We start from the raw sequence: 18,380 nt of genomic DNA, 5'->3' as shown, positions 1-18,380 counted from the left end.
AATTAAAGGTTTTTTAGTCTTAATGTAAAAAAAAAAAAAAAATTCAAAGTTAGAATTCAATTAATGAATAATTAGTTTGTGGGTGGGAAATATTTCCTAGTAATTGAAAGATTAAAGATCTTGAGCTTGTGGACCAAATACTTCTAGTGGTTGTAGTCTTTACTGTCCTTTAAAAAGTGGAATCAAATAAATGATATGGTATTGGTGCATATATTCAGCTGAAACTCACAACAAATGAAAAGACCTAGTGCTCCACATTTGTTGATTTAGGAATCAAACATAATAGTTTTGTGTATCTCATAAATAATGGCCAAAGATATGTATGATTTTTAGTGTATGGTTCTAATGCCAACATATAAAATCCATTGAAGGTGGTAGATTTTGCATTAGTTTGAAATATGACAATTTACATGGATTCTGGTTTATGAAATTTGATAATGTGTTTTTAGGATCAATAAAATTATACGTACTCATCTGAAATGTACAAATGGGTATATACTTATATTTGTCATTTTGTAATTAGGGAATATAAATTAAGTATAACATAACACTTAATCATATGATGATACGTATAAGTGTGTATTAATTTATGTATTTAAAATGGATAAACATAGTATTGCTCTTTTCATATTTGAATTAAAATTTCCACCATTCCCACCTTAAAAGACCATTTTTAAGGGAATTAATAAGTGACCCACTTGCCTTATGTTCTGTTTTTATGAGTGGAGTCATCATATTATAAGGCAAATGTTCAACTGAAAAAGGAGGATATTCCTAGGCAGGAAACACTTTACATCCCACTTTGTCTTATTGGTTTTTCTAGATTTAGGTCAAAGAGAGCGCTTTATAATGTTATATAATTGATAATTGAACAAGTGCTTCAATAACTTACCCAAATATAATAGTCTCATACCGTTAATTAGTGTCCAAAGTTTAGTGGATGGTGGAGTTGGGTAGGTAGCATGAAATGAGAATTAGGTTAAACGTGGATTTAATTTAGATTATATTTTGTAAGTAATAATAAAATATTATCATTAGATAGATAAATTAAAATATTATTAGGTACAATTTAAAATTATGTAAAATTAATATTTATGAATAATTATTATATTTGGTTGATAATAATAAAAATAATAATAAAATTTACTTAAATGTTATTGAATATGTCAAATTAAATCAAAGGTGGGTGGAGAATTCATAAGATAAATATTGAGGGAAAACTATAATAAATCAAAAGATAATAATCGAATCGAAAAGTCTAATGATATCGATGAAATTGGTGAATTTGATCTTGACCCATCTTCTCATCACAATGAAATTGATAAAATTGACAAAGGAGTCTTATTGGTGTTCTCATTTCATCTCGATTTGATCTTTCCTAAAGATTTTGACGACAATCAATTCAAGGTAGATGAACCATGAATTGGTAGTGGAATCCACAACATTAGTCAATTGGATGAGAAAGATTTTGTGGAGGATTATATTCTTGATTTCTTCTATTGATCTCTACAGATTTTGAACACACAAAATAGGTATATGATGATATGTTATTATCTGATTTGATATTATTTTATCTTTAATTCAAAATTATATAATTATATGAGAATATATTATTTATATATATATTTTATATACTCAAAAAATATATATATATATATATGTATAATTTTATTGTATCTCAAATATTAAAATTAAGATTAGATGGTAATAATAGAAACAGTCAAACACCAACTTTGGTTTAGACAACGGACGTTTGAGAAGGAAATAAAAAGAAAACAATAAAGTAAAATGAACGTGCCTTCGCATTGACGAAATTTGGCCGGCTTCAAATATGTAACAGAGAAAAGAAGACACAAATTATGGCATAGAAAGTGACGATAAATGAAACAATTGGGTTGACTTAGAGAGTAGAATAATTTGGTCAAGCAAGGGAAAGCTTGCCTGAAATGAGATGACCCAATACAAATGTACATAATTTTGTACTTCAATCACGGCACCGTTTGACTTAATTTTTCTTTTAACTTGGGGAATCTTTCAAAGGTTTTTCATCATTTTCTTCGTTAGAACATGCCCGCCGCTTTCGTTTACCTCAAGCCGAGTGTCTCACCATGGGATTTGTCATATTTATTAGTCCATTCTAGGCCAAAAGACTTATTTCCACAAAGGTGTGATAAAATTTCAAACTCCTATTTTTTAATTTTTTAAAATTTAAACATTAATTTATAAATAAATTTATATTAAAAATCTCAATTAGGGTTAGAGGTAAAACTATTATTTACTAAAAAATTAAAATTTTATCATATATTTTTTTAAGTTTTAAAAATTTATAATTTTCCTCAACCTAAAGTTTGAGAACTAATAAATACCCTTTAAAATTTGTTCATTTTCTCTCAAGTGCCGATTTATCGTCTCTACCTGTCAGCTATCCTCCCTCTTCCTTATCTCTCCCTTTGGTCACTTTCTTTTCCCTTTTCTGTCATCTTCGTCTCTCAAATGAAGACTTGTTGTCTTCGCTTGAGTTCATCTTTGCCTTGACCAAAGATAACTGGAGACGGAAGAGAGACTAACCAGATGGAGAGATAAGGTAAGGGAGGGAGGATGACCAATAATCAGAGACAACGAATCGGCGTTGAAGAGAAGAAAAACAAACCCTTTGAGGTATTTGTCAATATTCAAACTTTGGATTGAGGGAATATTATAAGATTTTTAAACTTAGGAGAAAAATTATTAGTAAATGATAGTTTTACCTCTAAATCTAAGAGAGATTTTTAACAAAAATTTATTTATGAGTAGATATTTAAATTTTTAAAAGTTAGAGGGTAAGAGTTTGACATTTCATTATACCTTGGGTAGGAATAAGTCTTTGGCCTTCAATCTAATACCCATCAATATAATACACATTGGGCCCGAAGAATGACTTGGGTGATAAAAAGGATAGGTTTTCAAAATAGAAAGTTTGGGTTTAAGTCTTCCTGATGATATATTTAGACACGATTCTTAACTTATCTTATCTAATAATTTTTATTTATGAATAAAAGACAATATAATACATGTCTTAAATGTACCTATCATATATTATAGTATTACTACGGCAATTATCTAGGACAACATAATTAACTATATATTAAAGTGACTTCTTTAGTTAACCAATGTTCAAAATTTCTTCCATATGCCATAATTAAACAAATTAGGATGCTAGTTTATTCTATGCCAACCTGTTTCCTTCCCTTTTCTATTGAGGTGAGGATGGAAAAATTATTATGAAAACGAAAAAACGTGAATCAGAAGAAAATAAAGATTTGCTCCACGCAGTGATGTTTTAAAGAGAGGGTTTGCATTTTCCAGCCTAGTTTTCATTCACGAATGCATAAATCATATTATTTTTTTACCAAAAATTTAATTTTGTTGACGAAAAACCGAGCATAAAAGGATAAAAGCGTCATTTTATTTTCACCACCCAACAAAATCATAGTTCATTTGCAATACACGAGGCATAAATTTGCTTCCGGAAAGGGAACTATGATGCCCTTTTTGTAGATTTATCTTTCTCTTCTTTTGTAATTGAACATGTAACATCGACATGAATGTCATAAGAGCTTTTTAGTCTTTTTATATGTTGATATAAGATTGCGATTGGAGGATGTACAACTAAACATTAGCGTGCCATGTGGACACCCGACAAAACCACGATTCTCGCTATAGGGGGCCTCCACAACTCCTATTATTGTTTACTAATTAATACATATTTTATCGTAGAGTAACATTAAATCAAATATTAAATTCATACAAAAAATGATAATTTTTAATTTCAATACAAAACACCACCAAATTCATTTATATAAAACCACCATATAAACTCACATAAACAGAAACAAAAAAATATATAACTTTATGTTTATCAAACTTAAAAATTTGTTGTTAATAAAGTATCAGATAATCAATTTCACTAAGCTTAACAGAAGCTTTGGCTACATAATTCAAATAAAACAGATAAAGTTAATAGTACAAACATTAAAAATTCGAGATATACTTGCTTATAACATAATTTTTTGTTTCGTTATCATTTAAAAACATTTAATAATATATTCACTGTCAATTGTAGCGAAAACTTTTCTTTTATTGTAAACCACTAAACATTTATTCATTCAGTCATTATTTATTCGATTTCACAAACTAGTTTTTATAAGATTCACTGTAGAGAAAACCCTTTCAATTATTATGGTAGTTATAGACAAAATCAATGCTAACTTAATAAGCAAAAAAACTCCATTGCATGCAACATCCTTCTTTAACTTAACCATTTTTTTAGTAAGTCTACAGTCTCTTCAACATGAGTGAGATTGACATCATTCCAATATCCTCATAATAGTTTTTAAGTTAATTATCAAGCAACTAAAGATCATCATTATAAATAAAAAAAAATCACATATTCCTATTGTTTTTCACATAAAAGATCTTTATACTTGCAATATGCCCTTAAAATATTTAATAACATAGAGAAATTGAAAAAATTCACTCAATACTGAATGATTACTTACAACTTTGACTTAAAAAATTTGAAATTGATGAGAAAAACAATAAATATAGAAAGTTGATTTATTTTCTTTTAATAACAAAGTCTACAAGCCATTGAACTCACCTTTCATATTGCTTGATCTATCATAACCTTGCCCTTGTAAACTTGTCAAACTCAATCCACGTTTACAAAAAATAGGTATCTATTACAAATTTTAAAGACTTTGGAGAAGTGTTATTAACATGCACAATCTCAATAAAACGTTCAATAATATAATTTGTTTCGTCCAAATAACAAAAAACTTGTTCTTTCACTTTCACTTTCACAAAAAACTCGGAGAAGTGTTATTAACATGCACAATCACAATCTCAGTAAAAGAAATGGTTGTTTATTTTTCATAATTTCTACAATGATTACTTTGATCGTTAAATAGACATAAACACTAATTATTCCCTTCTAAATTTTGGTGCAGTCATTTTATGATTTTTTGGAGTATTTGTAAGCAAAACTTTCTTTATGTAATCATTGTGATTAGATAAAAATTTTAATAGTTCAAGAAAGTTACCTTGATTTTCATATTCTTTTGACTCACCGTTACCTCAGAATGTCAACCCTTAGTGTGAAACAAATCTAATGTAATCAATTAAAACATTCAAACAAATGCGATAGTCTAATTTGGCTTTTCTTTTTTTAATACGCAAACATGATTTATATCGATGTGTTGGTTTTGGTTTATTAAGCAACACACTTGATATGATATTTGTTATGATTACTAAAATGATTTTCAACATGTTTTTTCACCTTTGTTTTATTAAATCTCTTACTTACAAAGGTTTCATCATTTGTTTTGTCACCATAACCAGTCACTTTAGACTTGAAAAAATAACAATTCAAACAAAAGATTGTATTTTTTGTCACACTGTATTCCATCCAAGTTAGACATTCTCTGCATCACTTTTACATAAACCTATGTTTTTTATCTCCAAAAAGAGTGAAAAGAAGTCGTGATCTTTAATATGGCAATGACCTTTTAATAAGTATGCTCTTTGAACTTTTTCTTTTTGCTTTTCAAGTATAACAAAGCTCATTAATTAATATTTTTGACCTCGAATCTGCTTGAAACTCATCTAAATTGAATACTTTATTCAAAGGTTAAGTTTCTTTTACTTCTTGTTGTAGTGAGGGTTCTACTTGGTCAAGCTCCTCTACTTGTACTTGAGCTTCTTTTTTTTTTTAATATTTTAAAATAATTAAATATCATGGTTATTCAAATAAAAAAGCAAACTTAAGCATAATATTAGGCATATAATTTCTTAATTAAGTATAGTTCGAAAACTTAATAGGTGTAGATATATAATTCTAATCCTACTCCGGACTCAATCATAAAGTTGAAATATCGAAATACATCTAAAACATGAACATGCTAAACCGAACACATAAAATCTCATTGAAGTTGGGATTTACAAAATATATCCCACACACTAAATTCGTATTATAAATTATTTTCAAGAGTAACATTTCCTATTTTTGTTGTACAAATTTAAATTTAACATAAATACTAACATAGTTAATTAAAATTCAAATAACAATGATAATGCTTCAATTCTATCTTAAAGTTTACCCATATTAGTAATTGTAACAATTTTAAGTATAACTTAGGGCTAGATTCGAGCCGAGCCGAGCTCGGGCTCGGCTCGGTTTTTTAATGGGCGGCTCGAGTTCGGCTCGACTCAGTTACGGCTCGGCTCGGCTCGTTTTTCATATCAAAACGACACCATTTTGTGTATATATATATAGATCAAAACGACATCGTTTTGTATAAAAAATTTTAAAAATATATATACCGAGCCAACCCGAGCCAGCTCGAACTCGATCGAGCCGAGCAAAGCCCGGCTCGTTTCGGGCTCGAACTCAGCCGAGCTCGAGCTAGCTCGGCTCGAACTCAGCCGAGCTCGAGCTCGAGCTAGCTCGGCTCGAGTCCAGCCCTAAGTATAACGCAATCCAAATGGAATATGTTCCACCCATTAACTATAATGATTTAATGTATTCTACAAAAGTCTTAAATAACGTATTTCAGTTCCTTATTATGGAATCATATTATGAATCAAAATTGCTTTTAAGGTTGAATTCGAACCGAATTAAACTTGAGCTACTCTCAAAGTTGTATGAGCTTGACTTGCTTAATGGGACTCAAACTCGAGTTCAACTATAGTATCGAATTGATCTAAGCTTTGAGCTTGACTTGATATTGTAATCAAACAAAAAATAATTAAAATGGTATTGTTATGATGTATATTGATTAAAACGATACTTTTTAATTGATTCGTATCAAATTTTTTTAAACTCACAAGTTTAGTGAACTGAACACTTCTCAATTCAAGTTTGAGCTTAAAAATATTTAACTGTTAGACTTAAATTCAAATTCATTTTCAAATTCTAACAAGTTCAATTTGAATCCAATTTTGGTCGAACTACCAACCCTTTTGGCCAAGTATAAAATCATCATATTATTTAATAATTTTGTATCTATTTATCTAGCTATTTGTTCACCTTTTTTATTTCTTTAAATTTTTTTAATAATCTTGATACTTTCTACTTCTCCGCGAATCAACAATTCAGAGTAAAGAAAGCAACCAGTTTTCAAAAAGAAAACTTGACGAATCCTAACTACGTATAACACCAACAATAACAAAACCCATCCATTAAAATAACACAACCAAAACACAAACTCAATATTTCCAAGCTAATAATTAACTACCCACAAGCAGAAACAACACAAGAAGCAAAAATTACCTATAAGGACATATTGAGACCTAAAAATCCATTTCTCATAACACAAACTAAGCATACTCCATCATGAAATTGTCACAGAAAAATAATTTTTCTTTCCAAGAACAGGAAGCGATGAAGCAACAGCGTATCAAATTCTAGCAATAATGAGTAATGAGAGAGAATAAGTGAGGCAAAATCAAGGTTGGAGTGGTAAATCTGAATGAGGTTGTGAGGTTAGGGACTTAAAAGTTGGGTTTTTGGCTTGTTTAATTTTTCAAAAGAAATTTAAAATTAAGGGTAGACCCAATGAAATAAATAAGGGTGAGCCTAATGACACAAATAAAGGTCAGTCTGCTTAAAATTTTCGAATAAATGAATAAATAAAATTTTAACATAACGCCTCTTTAGCTACTTCAATTATTGTCATGTATTCAGTCTCAGTGATCAATAATGTCATTACACTTTACAAAGTTGACGTCCAATTAATTGAACCATTTACAACTGTAAATACAATAAATTTCTTATCATCCATCTCTCCAACATGATTTAAATGAACATACTCCATGACAAAAATTGAGTTTTTAACCGTGCCAAAACAAACTCCATAATTTGTTGTACCATTTAAATATCTGAGAACCCACTTAACTGCCCCCCAAGGTTCCTAGCCTAGATTAGTCATAAAACTACTGATCACACCAACTGCATGTGCAAAACCTAGCCTAGTACAAACCACAACATACATTACACATTCAACTATATTAGCATAAGGAACCTTTGACATAAAATGCATCCCCTTATTGGTCTCTAGACTTTGATAACTGGACAATTTAAAATGATTAGGTAGTGGAGTATTGAATGGTTTAGCTTTGTTCATACCAAATCTCCAACCTTTTCAATATAATTCTATTGTGAAAGTCATAGCTTTTGGTTCAATTTATCCCTATTAATCACCATACCAAGAATTTTAATAGTAGGTCCTAAACCCTTCATATCAAATCCTTTGCTTCATAGAGATTTAAGGTGACACACATAATCGAATATCTCCCACATTTATCAATATATCATCAACATATATTAACAAATAAATATAGGAGCAATCATTTAGAACTCTTAAGTACACATAAGAATCACACTTAAACTAGTCAAACCTTTTGTCCTATTGCCTAGGAGATTGTTTCAAACCATGAAAAGACTTCCTAAACTTACAAACACGATGTTCTTTCCCAAGCTTCTCAAATCCTTAAGTTGTTGCATATAAATCTCCTCTTCCAACTCACCATGTTGGAATGCAGTTTTAATATCCAACTACTCCAAGTCCAGGTCCAGTCGAGCTACCAATGTCAACAAAACTCTTTTTGTTGTATGTCTTACCTTAGGAGAGAAAATTTCATCATAGTCAATTCCTTCATTTGTGAGAACCCTTTAATAACTAACCATGTTTTATACCTGTAAACATTTTTTGATCTTCCCTATTTCTTTCCATAGACCACTTGCACCCAGCTGGCTTCTTTTCTTTTGAAAGTTTAACTAACTTCCAAGTCTTATTTTTTGTGTAGAGAATTCATCTCCTTAGTCATATCACCCATTCACTTCTTTTTTTCTGAAATCATTTCTCCCTTACTAGTTAGCAAAACAAAAGAAACATACTCCTCATCTGAATGATACCTAACAGGTGGTTTGATTGTGCATCTAGGCCTATATTTGGCAATGTTGCGGTTTTTTTTTTATGTTCATGCTACTCTGGTATGTTTGAATTATTACTACTATCATTTGATTCTACTTTTGTCTGAATTTATTTTGAGGGACTACCAAAATCAACTTCCACTTTTACTTTGGAACTCAAATCAAATTTTTCTACTTGTAATGATCCCTGTCTATTTAACGTAGTCTTCCAATAAAAGATTACATTCATGCTAACTATCACTTTTTGTGCCTTAGGATTTCATAGTCTATATCATTTTACTTCATTTTCATACCCTACAAAGGTGCATTTTCTAGACTTAGAATCCAAATTAGATCTTTCATTAATGGAAATATGTGCATAAGCTGAACAACCAGATACCTAAAGTACAGAATAATATACTTCTTTTCTAGTCTAAACTTCTTGTGTAGACTTTTCCTCCAATTTCCTAAAAGATGACCCGTTAACCACAAAACACACTATATTGATTGCTTATGTCCAAAACTACTTGGTAACTTTGCTTGTAATCTCATAGCTCTAACTCTCTATAACAAGGTCATGTTTATTCTTTCTGTCGCTCCATTTTGTTATGGGATCTTTAGAACTACGAAATTCCTCTAAATTCTCTCTTGCTTGCAGAACTCTATGAATTCTTTTGGCATGTACTCATCCACGTTGTCAAAACGTAAGACATTTAACACTCTTAATAGTCTGCTTTTCAACCTTGGTTTTCCATTCCTTGAACTAAGAAAACATTTCTGATTTCACTTTTTGTTGAAGTCATCAATGAAAGTAAAAAAGTACCTAACTCCAATTTTTATCGGTATTTGTACTGGACCCTACACATCTAAGTGTATATTTTCTAATACCTCCTTGCTTTTATGTGACGAAACCTTGAATTGAACCCTTTTATGTTTCCTATAAGCACAAAACTTGCAAAAACTTGAATGACACTACTTAATCTCATCCTACTACTCTGTTTTGTGCAATTCATACATACCATGCTCACTAATAGGACCTAAACGCATATGTTGTAGTTTGACGATATCTTGACTAGTTTCCAAAGAAGAGTATGCAAATCCATTACTCATAAATGTATTACCTAATAACCTGTATAAATTATTATCAAATAGTTCCTCTTTCATCATTGTCATAGCTCCTATTGGCACTTTTAGAATCCCATTACCTAAAGTTGTTAATAGCTCATGCAATGTCTTTTCCAACTACCCTAGAGAATTCTTTTTCAACTTTGGAACATACTTGACATTTTTTATGGTTCTCACTAACCATTAAAGATCCTTATCCTTACTATTCCTATCCACACAACCTTGTTGGCATGATTATCTCCCAGAATAATGATATTGACATCACATACTTTGCAACTCTGGAACCATTCTCAATGTGTAGTATAACGTGGGAAGAAAGCTGAATCGAAAATATAGTTGTCAATTGGAGAATTGTTATCTTCCGTTGAAACCACCAATAGATTTTTGTCATTACTAAAGGTCTCTAATGTAACACCATCAAAACTAGAAGCAATGCCATTCTGCTTATCAATATTCTAAGTTTTCAATAGTAGGCAATCCTTTTTTTAGTCTCCCTTCTAATAGCACTCTAAGCATTATCTTGACCCTTAGATCTTTCTTTCAACTTTCCACTTCCTTGTCTCTCATCTCTTTCTCTACCCTTGTCACAATCTAAACTTGTTGCCTTTTTGTGGATTTCATTGTCTCTAACTTCTACATTGTCTAGCAGGATCTCAAAGTTAAAAGAACCTTTTCGTAGTCTAATGTTTTCTTATAGTTAGATGATTGAACAATAAAGGTCAAGAGCCAATAAGCATGATGATGGCCTTGTCATCGTCATCCATTTTAACATCCACACACAATGGATTATTGAGCTTTTGATTGAACCAAGCTATGAGCAATCCTAGGTCTCCACCTTCCATTTTAAACTTACCTTGTTGGTGACATTCTTGGACATAAACCAATTTCATTCATAAACCCCGTGTTGTCTTCTCATCGACCACAAGGTAAATTACTGAATCTACCAAAATATTTCTGTCCTCAAAGTGACTTTAAATTAAATGGCAATTTAAATAATGAAAACTGTAGCAAAAATCAATCATAAAAATGGACGCAAAATTTACATAGTTCAACAAAGTGCCTATATCCACGGAGTAGCCATCAATATCATTAAACTTAAGAAAATCTCTTTTAAATAGTAAATAATGAAAACTAGGGTTTCTCTTATATGGTAATGACTTGAGTAACCCAAAATTATCATTGTAACCCAACTAGACTTATTTAGATCCTAAAACTTTAAATGAATAGTTCTTTGAATATGAACCACATTTTAACAGATGACATGTCTATACTTGTACCTTTGTTTATACCGTATCATTAGTGCATGTACAATATTTTTTGTTTGTTCCCCTAACTTCCTCTATGCTGAGCATTGTCTATCGATTCATTGCTTGGAAACTAAAAGTGTTTCTATAGCATTGTCCCAAACTTACCTAGATTCATTTACTAAATAAACTAATTGCATAGCCATACATACTAAAACAACCAAGAAGTGGAAAAGCCAGCAGAATTGAACAAAATATTGTAGCATTAGCATGGAGTAATAATGAATTCCACAGGCTGGAAGAAATGAACAAGTTGAAATAACAAAAAAGAAGTGACAACAGAAAGCAATACAATTCACTTTACAGGTTTCCCGTGAAGAGGCAATGTCTCCTCACTCCAGTGAGACACCTGTAATCTGCACACATATTCCTAACAGGCCTGATCTTACCCTATGCTTTTTACAGCAAATACAGATAACACTATCAAATGCTCACCATGAATCTAGATACTCTGCAACACAGCAAAATTTCAGACACTATCAAAGCTATTAATGAAACTATCAGAAACAATTAAACAAGCAAATGCCAGCTCCAAATGGAGACAGTATTTCACATGAGCTCTTATCTATAAGTAATTTGAGATGTTGAAGAAAGTAAAAATGATTACAAAGATTTCAATTCAAAGGGAACCTAAATCAAAGAGAAAATGGCCACAAACAATGAGATTAAAAAAAATGAAACTGAAATTACAGAATAAGATGTTTTCACATTTTAGGAGAGAAAGAAATTGAAAAATAAATTTGCAAATGAACAAGCCTTTCAACCACACCATCGTCAGAGATCATTTTACCCAGGTTTTGAGTTGTCCCAAGTATTTATTAATTTATTGTAAATGATTTTAAGGTGAGCTTAAAATACATAAGAATATTTTAATTTTCAGGATTCATTTTCCAAAAAATAAATACAAGAAATGATACAGAACAACCACTTACAAAACCATGGCAAGTTAAAGGGAGAGCAAAGACCAGCAGGAATGAAGAGTTTAATTCCAAGAATTATTTGTTCATGACGTTAAGCACTTAACCGCTTTCACCTCAATCTTTTTGGATACGGATGCTGATCAGGGTAATAGTAATCACGGCTTCGCTTGATGATAGTACTTGTTACTGCTAATCTATCAGGATCCAAAGCCTCAGAATTAGTACTGCTACTAAGATTATAGGGTGCTCTGATGAATTCTTCAATATCAGAATCATCTATTAGTCGGAGCCCACATTCTTTGAAAGTTATGCTTTCTACATTTTCTTCTTGAAAGGAAACCTTCTTTAGATAAAAAAAATCTTCGTTGGTAAGATAGCTTCTTGAAATGTAGAACAACCAGAGGTGATCTATCCCAACTAACGACTTTAGAGGGACTGACATGGACACAATAGAATTAGAGTTACCAAACTTACAATTAAGTTTCATCCATATGTCTGAAATGGAATGATGATCTACTGAAAAAGCAGCACAAAGTGCCAGTCCCCTCCCTGTTAGCTGTTGAGAAATTCCTATTGATGACCCTTTACTCCGATAAATGAACCAATCCGGAACTTGAGATCCAGGAACAACAATTTCGAATTCAGAATGTGTAACTCCACACTTAAGTCCCTGAGAATAAGAAGCATAATCAGAAGCTATGAGACAGCAATGATAGAGCCAGAAAATTCTTTTCATAGGACAACAGTTGTGATCTAATAATAATAAGATGAAAATTGTTTGATCACAATCTTTCCATTCATAGTCAAGTCATTATTATATAAAATAAAAGTAATAAGCTACCATTTGCTAATTGGTTATTCATATGATATAATTAAAAATATCAAAACTAAAACAGGCGTCACAGATAAATTAATAAATTTATATGACTATACCAGAAGTTGGCTTTTTAACAGTGAATTAAGCTCATTTTTAAAAAATGTGACTGTCGCACCATTGGTTCTACTTCCAGCAAGCTTGAAGCAATTATTCAAATAAAACATTCTTGATGTTGATTTGAATAAATGTGATGAACTCGATGATATTTTTTCCAAGGATGTGCAATTCTGAGCATATAATCCATCTACACTTGCTGGAAGCTCTGGCAAAGCTTGAAGTCGATCGCAATATTCTACAAAGAGAGTTTCAAGCTTGGGAAGTTGACTGATGCTTGGAGGTAAACTAACAAAATTATTCCCGCTCAGATTCAATTTTTTTAATGATGGTAAGAAGCCAATATCAGAGGGAATTGCGCCTTCCTGGAGATTGCAATCACCTAGATCCAAATGTCTTAAGGAACATAAACCTGATAATGAAGAAGGTAACCTCAAGCCCATGGGCTCTGGATTTGCTCTAGAGAACAGTGGGAACAAGCTCCAGGACTTTCGCGGTTCTCCTTTGCATCCATGAAAAGATAATTGCTCAAGGTTTTTCAATAGCACAATAGAAGATGGTGATTCGCTTATGGCAGTTCCACCTAAATCAAGATTTTTCAAACTTGCCAGATGCCCCAAGTCCTCTGGTAGTTTGTCTAGTTTTGAGCAGCCACTGAGATCCAGAACTTTAAGCCTCACGAGATGCTTTATATTTGACACAATGTCTCCAACATCACTGAGGTTTGAGCAGCCAGACAGGATAAGAACTTCAAGAGATTCCCATTCAATTTTAGTTCTGAAACTCCTAAGTCGTTTGCAGTCTTTCAAATTCAATAGTATGAGTTTTTTGAGGAGTCCAATGGTTGGGTGAACAAAAGATAAACTTGTACAACCATCAAGAATCAGTCTCTCAAGATTTGGGGCACCAGTGAAGTCTGGGGTCTTAGTTAAGTATGTTGAATGACTAAGGATAATTATTTTCAAATGGTTCAAACGCTGATAGGAAGAAAACAACAACTTGATTAGAAAAGATCAGTTTCAACAAACAGGAAAAGTTGATTTACATTTTAGACAATAAACAGAGATGTACATATGGTACTGAGAATGCTACCTTTACTCCTTTCCATAGTTGTTTAATGTGGCTGTAGCACAGGTTAAGTTCAAAAAGTTTGTCGTACTGAAAATTGGATGGCAAAGATCTTAAAGGGTAGCCATGCCAATTCAGAAGACGTAACTCATCTGAAAGATATTCGGGGCCTTGGGAAAGGCTTACATCTTTGATTTTAAGTAATCTAAGATTGCTCATCCTTGAAAAGGATTTAGCATTCAATTTTAACACTTTGTATGAAGGAAAGTCTAGGAATATGCCTTCAACAGCCTCTGTGCCCTGACGGAAAAAGAGCAATGGTTAAGAAATCGGGTAAAACATAATAAAACTTCAATCCAATCTATCTGACATCATCATATTTACGTATTGCATAGAAAAATTTACATGATAATATTTTAAATTTTCACTTTCACCGAGACTGCATACCTCATTTTTTGTCAACATACGATGAATATCATTAGAAAGCCACAACCTACTACGTTGACCAGGATTTTCAGGGGACTCTTGGCGAACAATTTCCCAACCCATAGACTGGATCAAATCATGCATACACAACATGTTGTCTGATAGAGTTATGAGGCATTTATCAATTAGAACGCTGATTCCAATGTCTGGGTGAAAATTACAACTGTCTAGTAGTTCCCTTATTTCATCTTTGTCCTTTCCTCTAAAGAAACAAGCAACATCTAGAAATATTTTTTTCTCAAGTTCTTGTAGGCCATCATAACTTATTTTGAGTATTTCAAAAATTCTTCTTTCTGGAACTTCTTTCATTCTATTCAATGCATCTTTCCACTCTGCTTTACTTCTACCAAACAAAAAGGATCCCAACACTTCAAGGGCTAGTGGAAGGCCATCAGCATAACGGACCATTTGGAATGAGAGCTCTAAATAATTGTCAGTAGGATGATCTTTTCTAAATGCCTTCCAACAAAAGAGCTGAAGAGCTTCCTCATGATTTAATCCATGAACCATATGTACATTATCCACACAACGTCCCACAAGCGTATGTCGATTTCTAGTTGTAATGATGATTCTACTTCCCTGACCAAACCAATCATGCATTCCAGCTAATGCTTGTAATTGTTCTAATTGATCTACATCGTCGAGGACGACAAGAACCCTTTTATGTCGTAACCTTTTCCTTATCTCATTGCATCCTCTGTGAACATCCCATATTATTATGTTTCTTTCCATCAAAATGTCATAAATAAGTTGTTGCTGTAAAACATTCAGACCTCGTGTCATAGAAACTTCTCTAACATTGGAAAGAAAGCAACTACCATCAAATTGATAAGAGATCTTATTAAAAACAAACCTAGCAAGAGTTGTTTTACCTAACCCACCCATTCCACAGATTCCTAACATGCGGACATCATTCAAACCTATACCTAGCAATGGATCAATTTGCTTCATTCGTGAGTCCATCCCCACCAGATTGTCCCTTGTATTTAACAATGTAGAACCCAATTTACTTAATATCTCATCAACAATGACTTGAATAAATTCTGATTCTTCCCTGTGAATAAAGTAAAAAAATTAATAGATGGAAACTTAATATGAGCTATAAATTGGTAAAGAAATCTTAAGGGTATTGAATATCAACTTCAATAGATGTTAAAATGTTGAAACATTAATAAGTTGAAATGAACTACTAATAATAATCCAAGCAATATAAGGGAAAACTAACATAAGATATAGAAACAAACTGCTGTAACAATAACTAATTCTGTCACCTATTCTGCAAATGCCATCCAGATAGATGGGAGATCTGTCTCATGGCATTCCTCCACCTTTGCACCTTTCCCATATCTTCCCTAAAATTATGTTCATGTTCTGCAAAAGCTTTCTCAAAGCTTCCTGTCTGATGTCTAACTTCGGACGGAGTGACTTTGTAGAAAACTGGCAAAACAATCTGACCCATATCTTTTTTGCATTCCAATATCTTTGCTAGTTCATCCAAGCACCATGTTGAAGAAGCATAGTTTTCTGAAAGAACAACAAGGCCAAACCTGGATTCTTCAATTGCTTTAAAGAGTTCCAACGATATTACCTTTCCTCTTTCAAGTCTGTGGTTATCTTTGAAGGTAAATATTCCTTGCCGATCCAATGCAGAATATAGATGACTAGTAAAGTTTTTCCGCGTGTCTTCTCCTCTGAAACTCAAGAACACATCATATTTCCATTCAGATGCTATTTCGCTTTGCATACTCGCAGAAGCCATTGCAAACTTGTTACTGCCAAATCTGGACAAAACAAATCAAACTATAATTCATGAACCCCAAAAAAGCAAGAAAGATATATTAATTTATACCGACACAAATGGCGATTTTGAATTAATGTTAGGCCAAAAGACCCAAGGTTAGATGTGATCACAACTCTCCCCCTCCAACTTTAAAAAACTCAAATTTCTAACTATAAGTAAATCCCTATTATAATTTTTAATTAAAATTTAAGGCAAAACCATTATTTAACCAAAAAAATTTAAAATCTAAAGTTTTATCACATTCCCCCCCCCCCCCCCCCCCCCCCCACTTTGTTTAAAAATCTAATAAATTTTTTCACTCAAAGTTTAAAAAGTAACAATTTCACATATAAGGTCTTGAAACTATCACCCGATATGGCAAAGTTTGTCATCTTCGACCGTGTTTGTTATCCCACCCAAGTTATTTCTTCTTGTTGAACAAACTAATGCCTTTGATTAAAGTGATTACTTTCGATGAAGACGAAATTATCTTCATCAAAGTACCTTCAGCTAAATCATCTTCGTTCGAGACAAAGACAATTCGATGAAGACTTTCGTCTTAATCCATGGGTGAGAACAAGTCAATAGGAGAAGATAAGTTGGAAGAGAGAGCTACCACGACTAGAGATGGTGAACTCTACTGTCTCCTTTGATAGTTTCAAAATCATATAGAGGAAATTGTTATTTTTCAAACTTTAGGTGAAAAAATCATTAAATTTTCAAATTGAAGGTGTTATACATTTATATTATTGAACTCCAAGATATTTCGATCCAAACAATAAAGTAATGGAAAAGATCAAGAAAACATAACAATACGATATACTTGGTTCAGATTTCGTAAAAGAAATCCTACATTCAAGACAGAAGTGTTCCTCTAGTCAAATCCACTAATATCAAGTTCGATTACAATATACAAACACATAGATCTCAATCTTTGTACACCCAAAGTAGTATACAAAGCAAATATATGGTAAAACAAAGTCAAAGAGAACCTGACTTCACCAAAGAGACACCGTCAATTGAACTTAGGGAGCAAAAACAGCTACACAGCTGCCATAGGACGGACAAACCAGAGAAGGAATAACTCAACAGCCTGCCACCTGTCTTCTCTTCATTCTTTTAGTTCACAGCCAATGCAAGCCTTATATGCTTAGGTAAAATAATGTGAAAGCCCAGTAGAATTATCAAACTGTTCTTACTTAATGAAAGTAATGACTCATACATCTTTAGCTCTAATTACATTATTGCCCTTATAGTTTTTAAACAAAACATTACAGAAGGATAAAATATAATAAAATTTTAATTTTTTAAAATTTATTGGTTAAATAATAATTTCACTCTTAACATTAATTGAGTTTTTTAACAAAATTTTGTTATAAGTGAAAGCTTGAATTTTGAAAGTTATAAAAAGTTTGGGATTACACTTAACCTTGGGCGGGAGCAAGTCTTTTAGCCTATTGTTAATTGCTATCCCTCCAAATCAAATCCCTCCGTTTTCTTTTACGTTAAATTCTGGAAACGAAATGATATTTGAATTCTTTAAAAATCAGTGAATAAAGGTTGCTATGAGCTGCCAATTTCAGACCATGTCCCAACACACAACTCAGACCAGAGACGGTCTCCGTAATCCAGTATGAAGCCCACAAAGTGAAGACAAGGCAGCCCAAACACCGGCAAGTTTATAAACAATGCGGATATCTGTAGGCAAGTTTTTAGGAAAGTTTTGATTGGGTTTTATTTTTACGTACAATGTTGTTTGGACAAAGGCAACTTGTCGTAAAAGTAAAATTGACAGCTCATTACATGATTTTAAAAA

At 32.1% G+C, this 18,380-nt stretch overlaps 1 protein-coding gene across 4 annotated transcripts; it reads right to left on the bottom strand.

Annotated features, from left to right (window-relative positions):
* Positions 1–11,590: 11,590 nt before the first annotated feature.
* Positions 11,591–17,660, bottom strand: LOC123210280 (disease resistance protein RUN1-like). 4 transcript variants are annotated; one of them, XR_006501249.1, is made up of 7 exons: positions 17,557–17,660; positions 16,056–16,565; positions 14,746–15,838; positions 14,323–14,598; positions 13,233–14,207; positions 12,312–12,969; positions 11,591–11,830 (listed from the first exon to the last, which is right to left on the bottom strand). XR_006501249.1 is itself a non-coding variant. In XM_044628548.1 (6 exons), exons 2-6 carry the CDS (start codon positions 16,541–16,543, stop codon positions 12,409–12,411), a joined length of 3,393 nt encoding a protein of 1,130 aa, XP_044484483.1. In that variant the 5' UTR covers positions 16,544–16,565; positions 17,557–17,660; the 3' UTR covers positions 12,182–12,408. The 4 variants fall into 4 exon arrangements, 3 of the variants coding, with proteins under 3 accessions (XP_044484483.1, XP_044484491.1, XP_044484503.1); XM_044628548.1 differs by lacking the exon at positions 11,591–11,830 and having other exon boundaries at positions 12,182–12,969; XM_044628568.1 differs by lacking the exon at positions 11,591–11,830 and having other exon boundaries at positions 12,828–12,969; positions 13,292–14,207.
* Positions 17,661–18,380: the final 720 nt, after the last annotated feature.

The sequence above is a fragment of the Mangifera indica genome, chromosome 1 (assembly GCF_011075055.1).
Source record: "Mangifera indica cultivar Alphonso chromosome 1, CATAS_Mindica_2.1, whole genome shotgun sequence".
Taxonomy (NCBI): Eukaryota; Viridiplantae; Streptophyta; class Magnoliopsida; order Sapindales; family Anacardiaceae; genus Mangifera; species Mangifera indica.
Note: the sequence above shows the minus strand (reverse complement) of the source record. Positions and strands in the feature narration are given on the sequence as shown.

Coding starts and splice junctions, on each gene's coding strand:
- LOC123210280 (XM_044628548.1), bottom strand. CDS start 16,543: ATGGCTTCTGCGAGTATGCAAAGCGAAATAGCATCTGAATGGAAATAT. Junction 15,839..16,055: donor GGATGGCATTTGCAGAATAG/GTGACAGAATTA, acceptor CTTTATTCACAG/GGAAGAATCAGAATTTATTC. Junction 12,970..13,232: donor TGTTAAAAAGCCAACTTCTG/GTATAGTCATAT, acceptor TCTTATTCTCAG/GGACTTAAGTGTGGAGTTAC.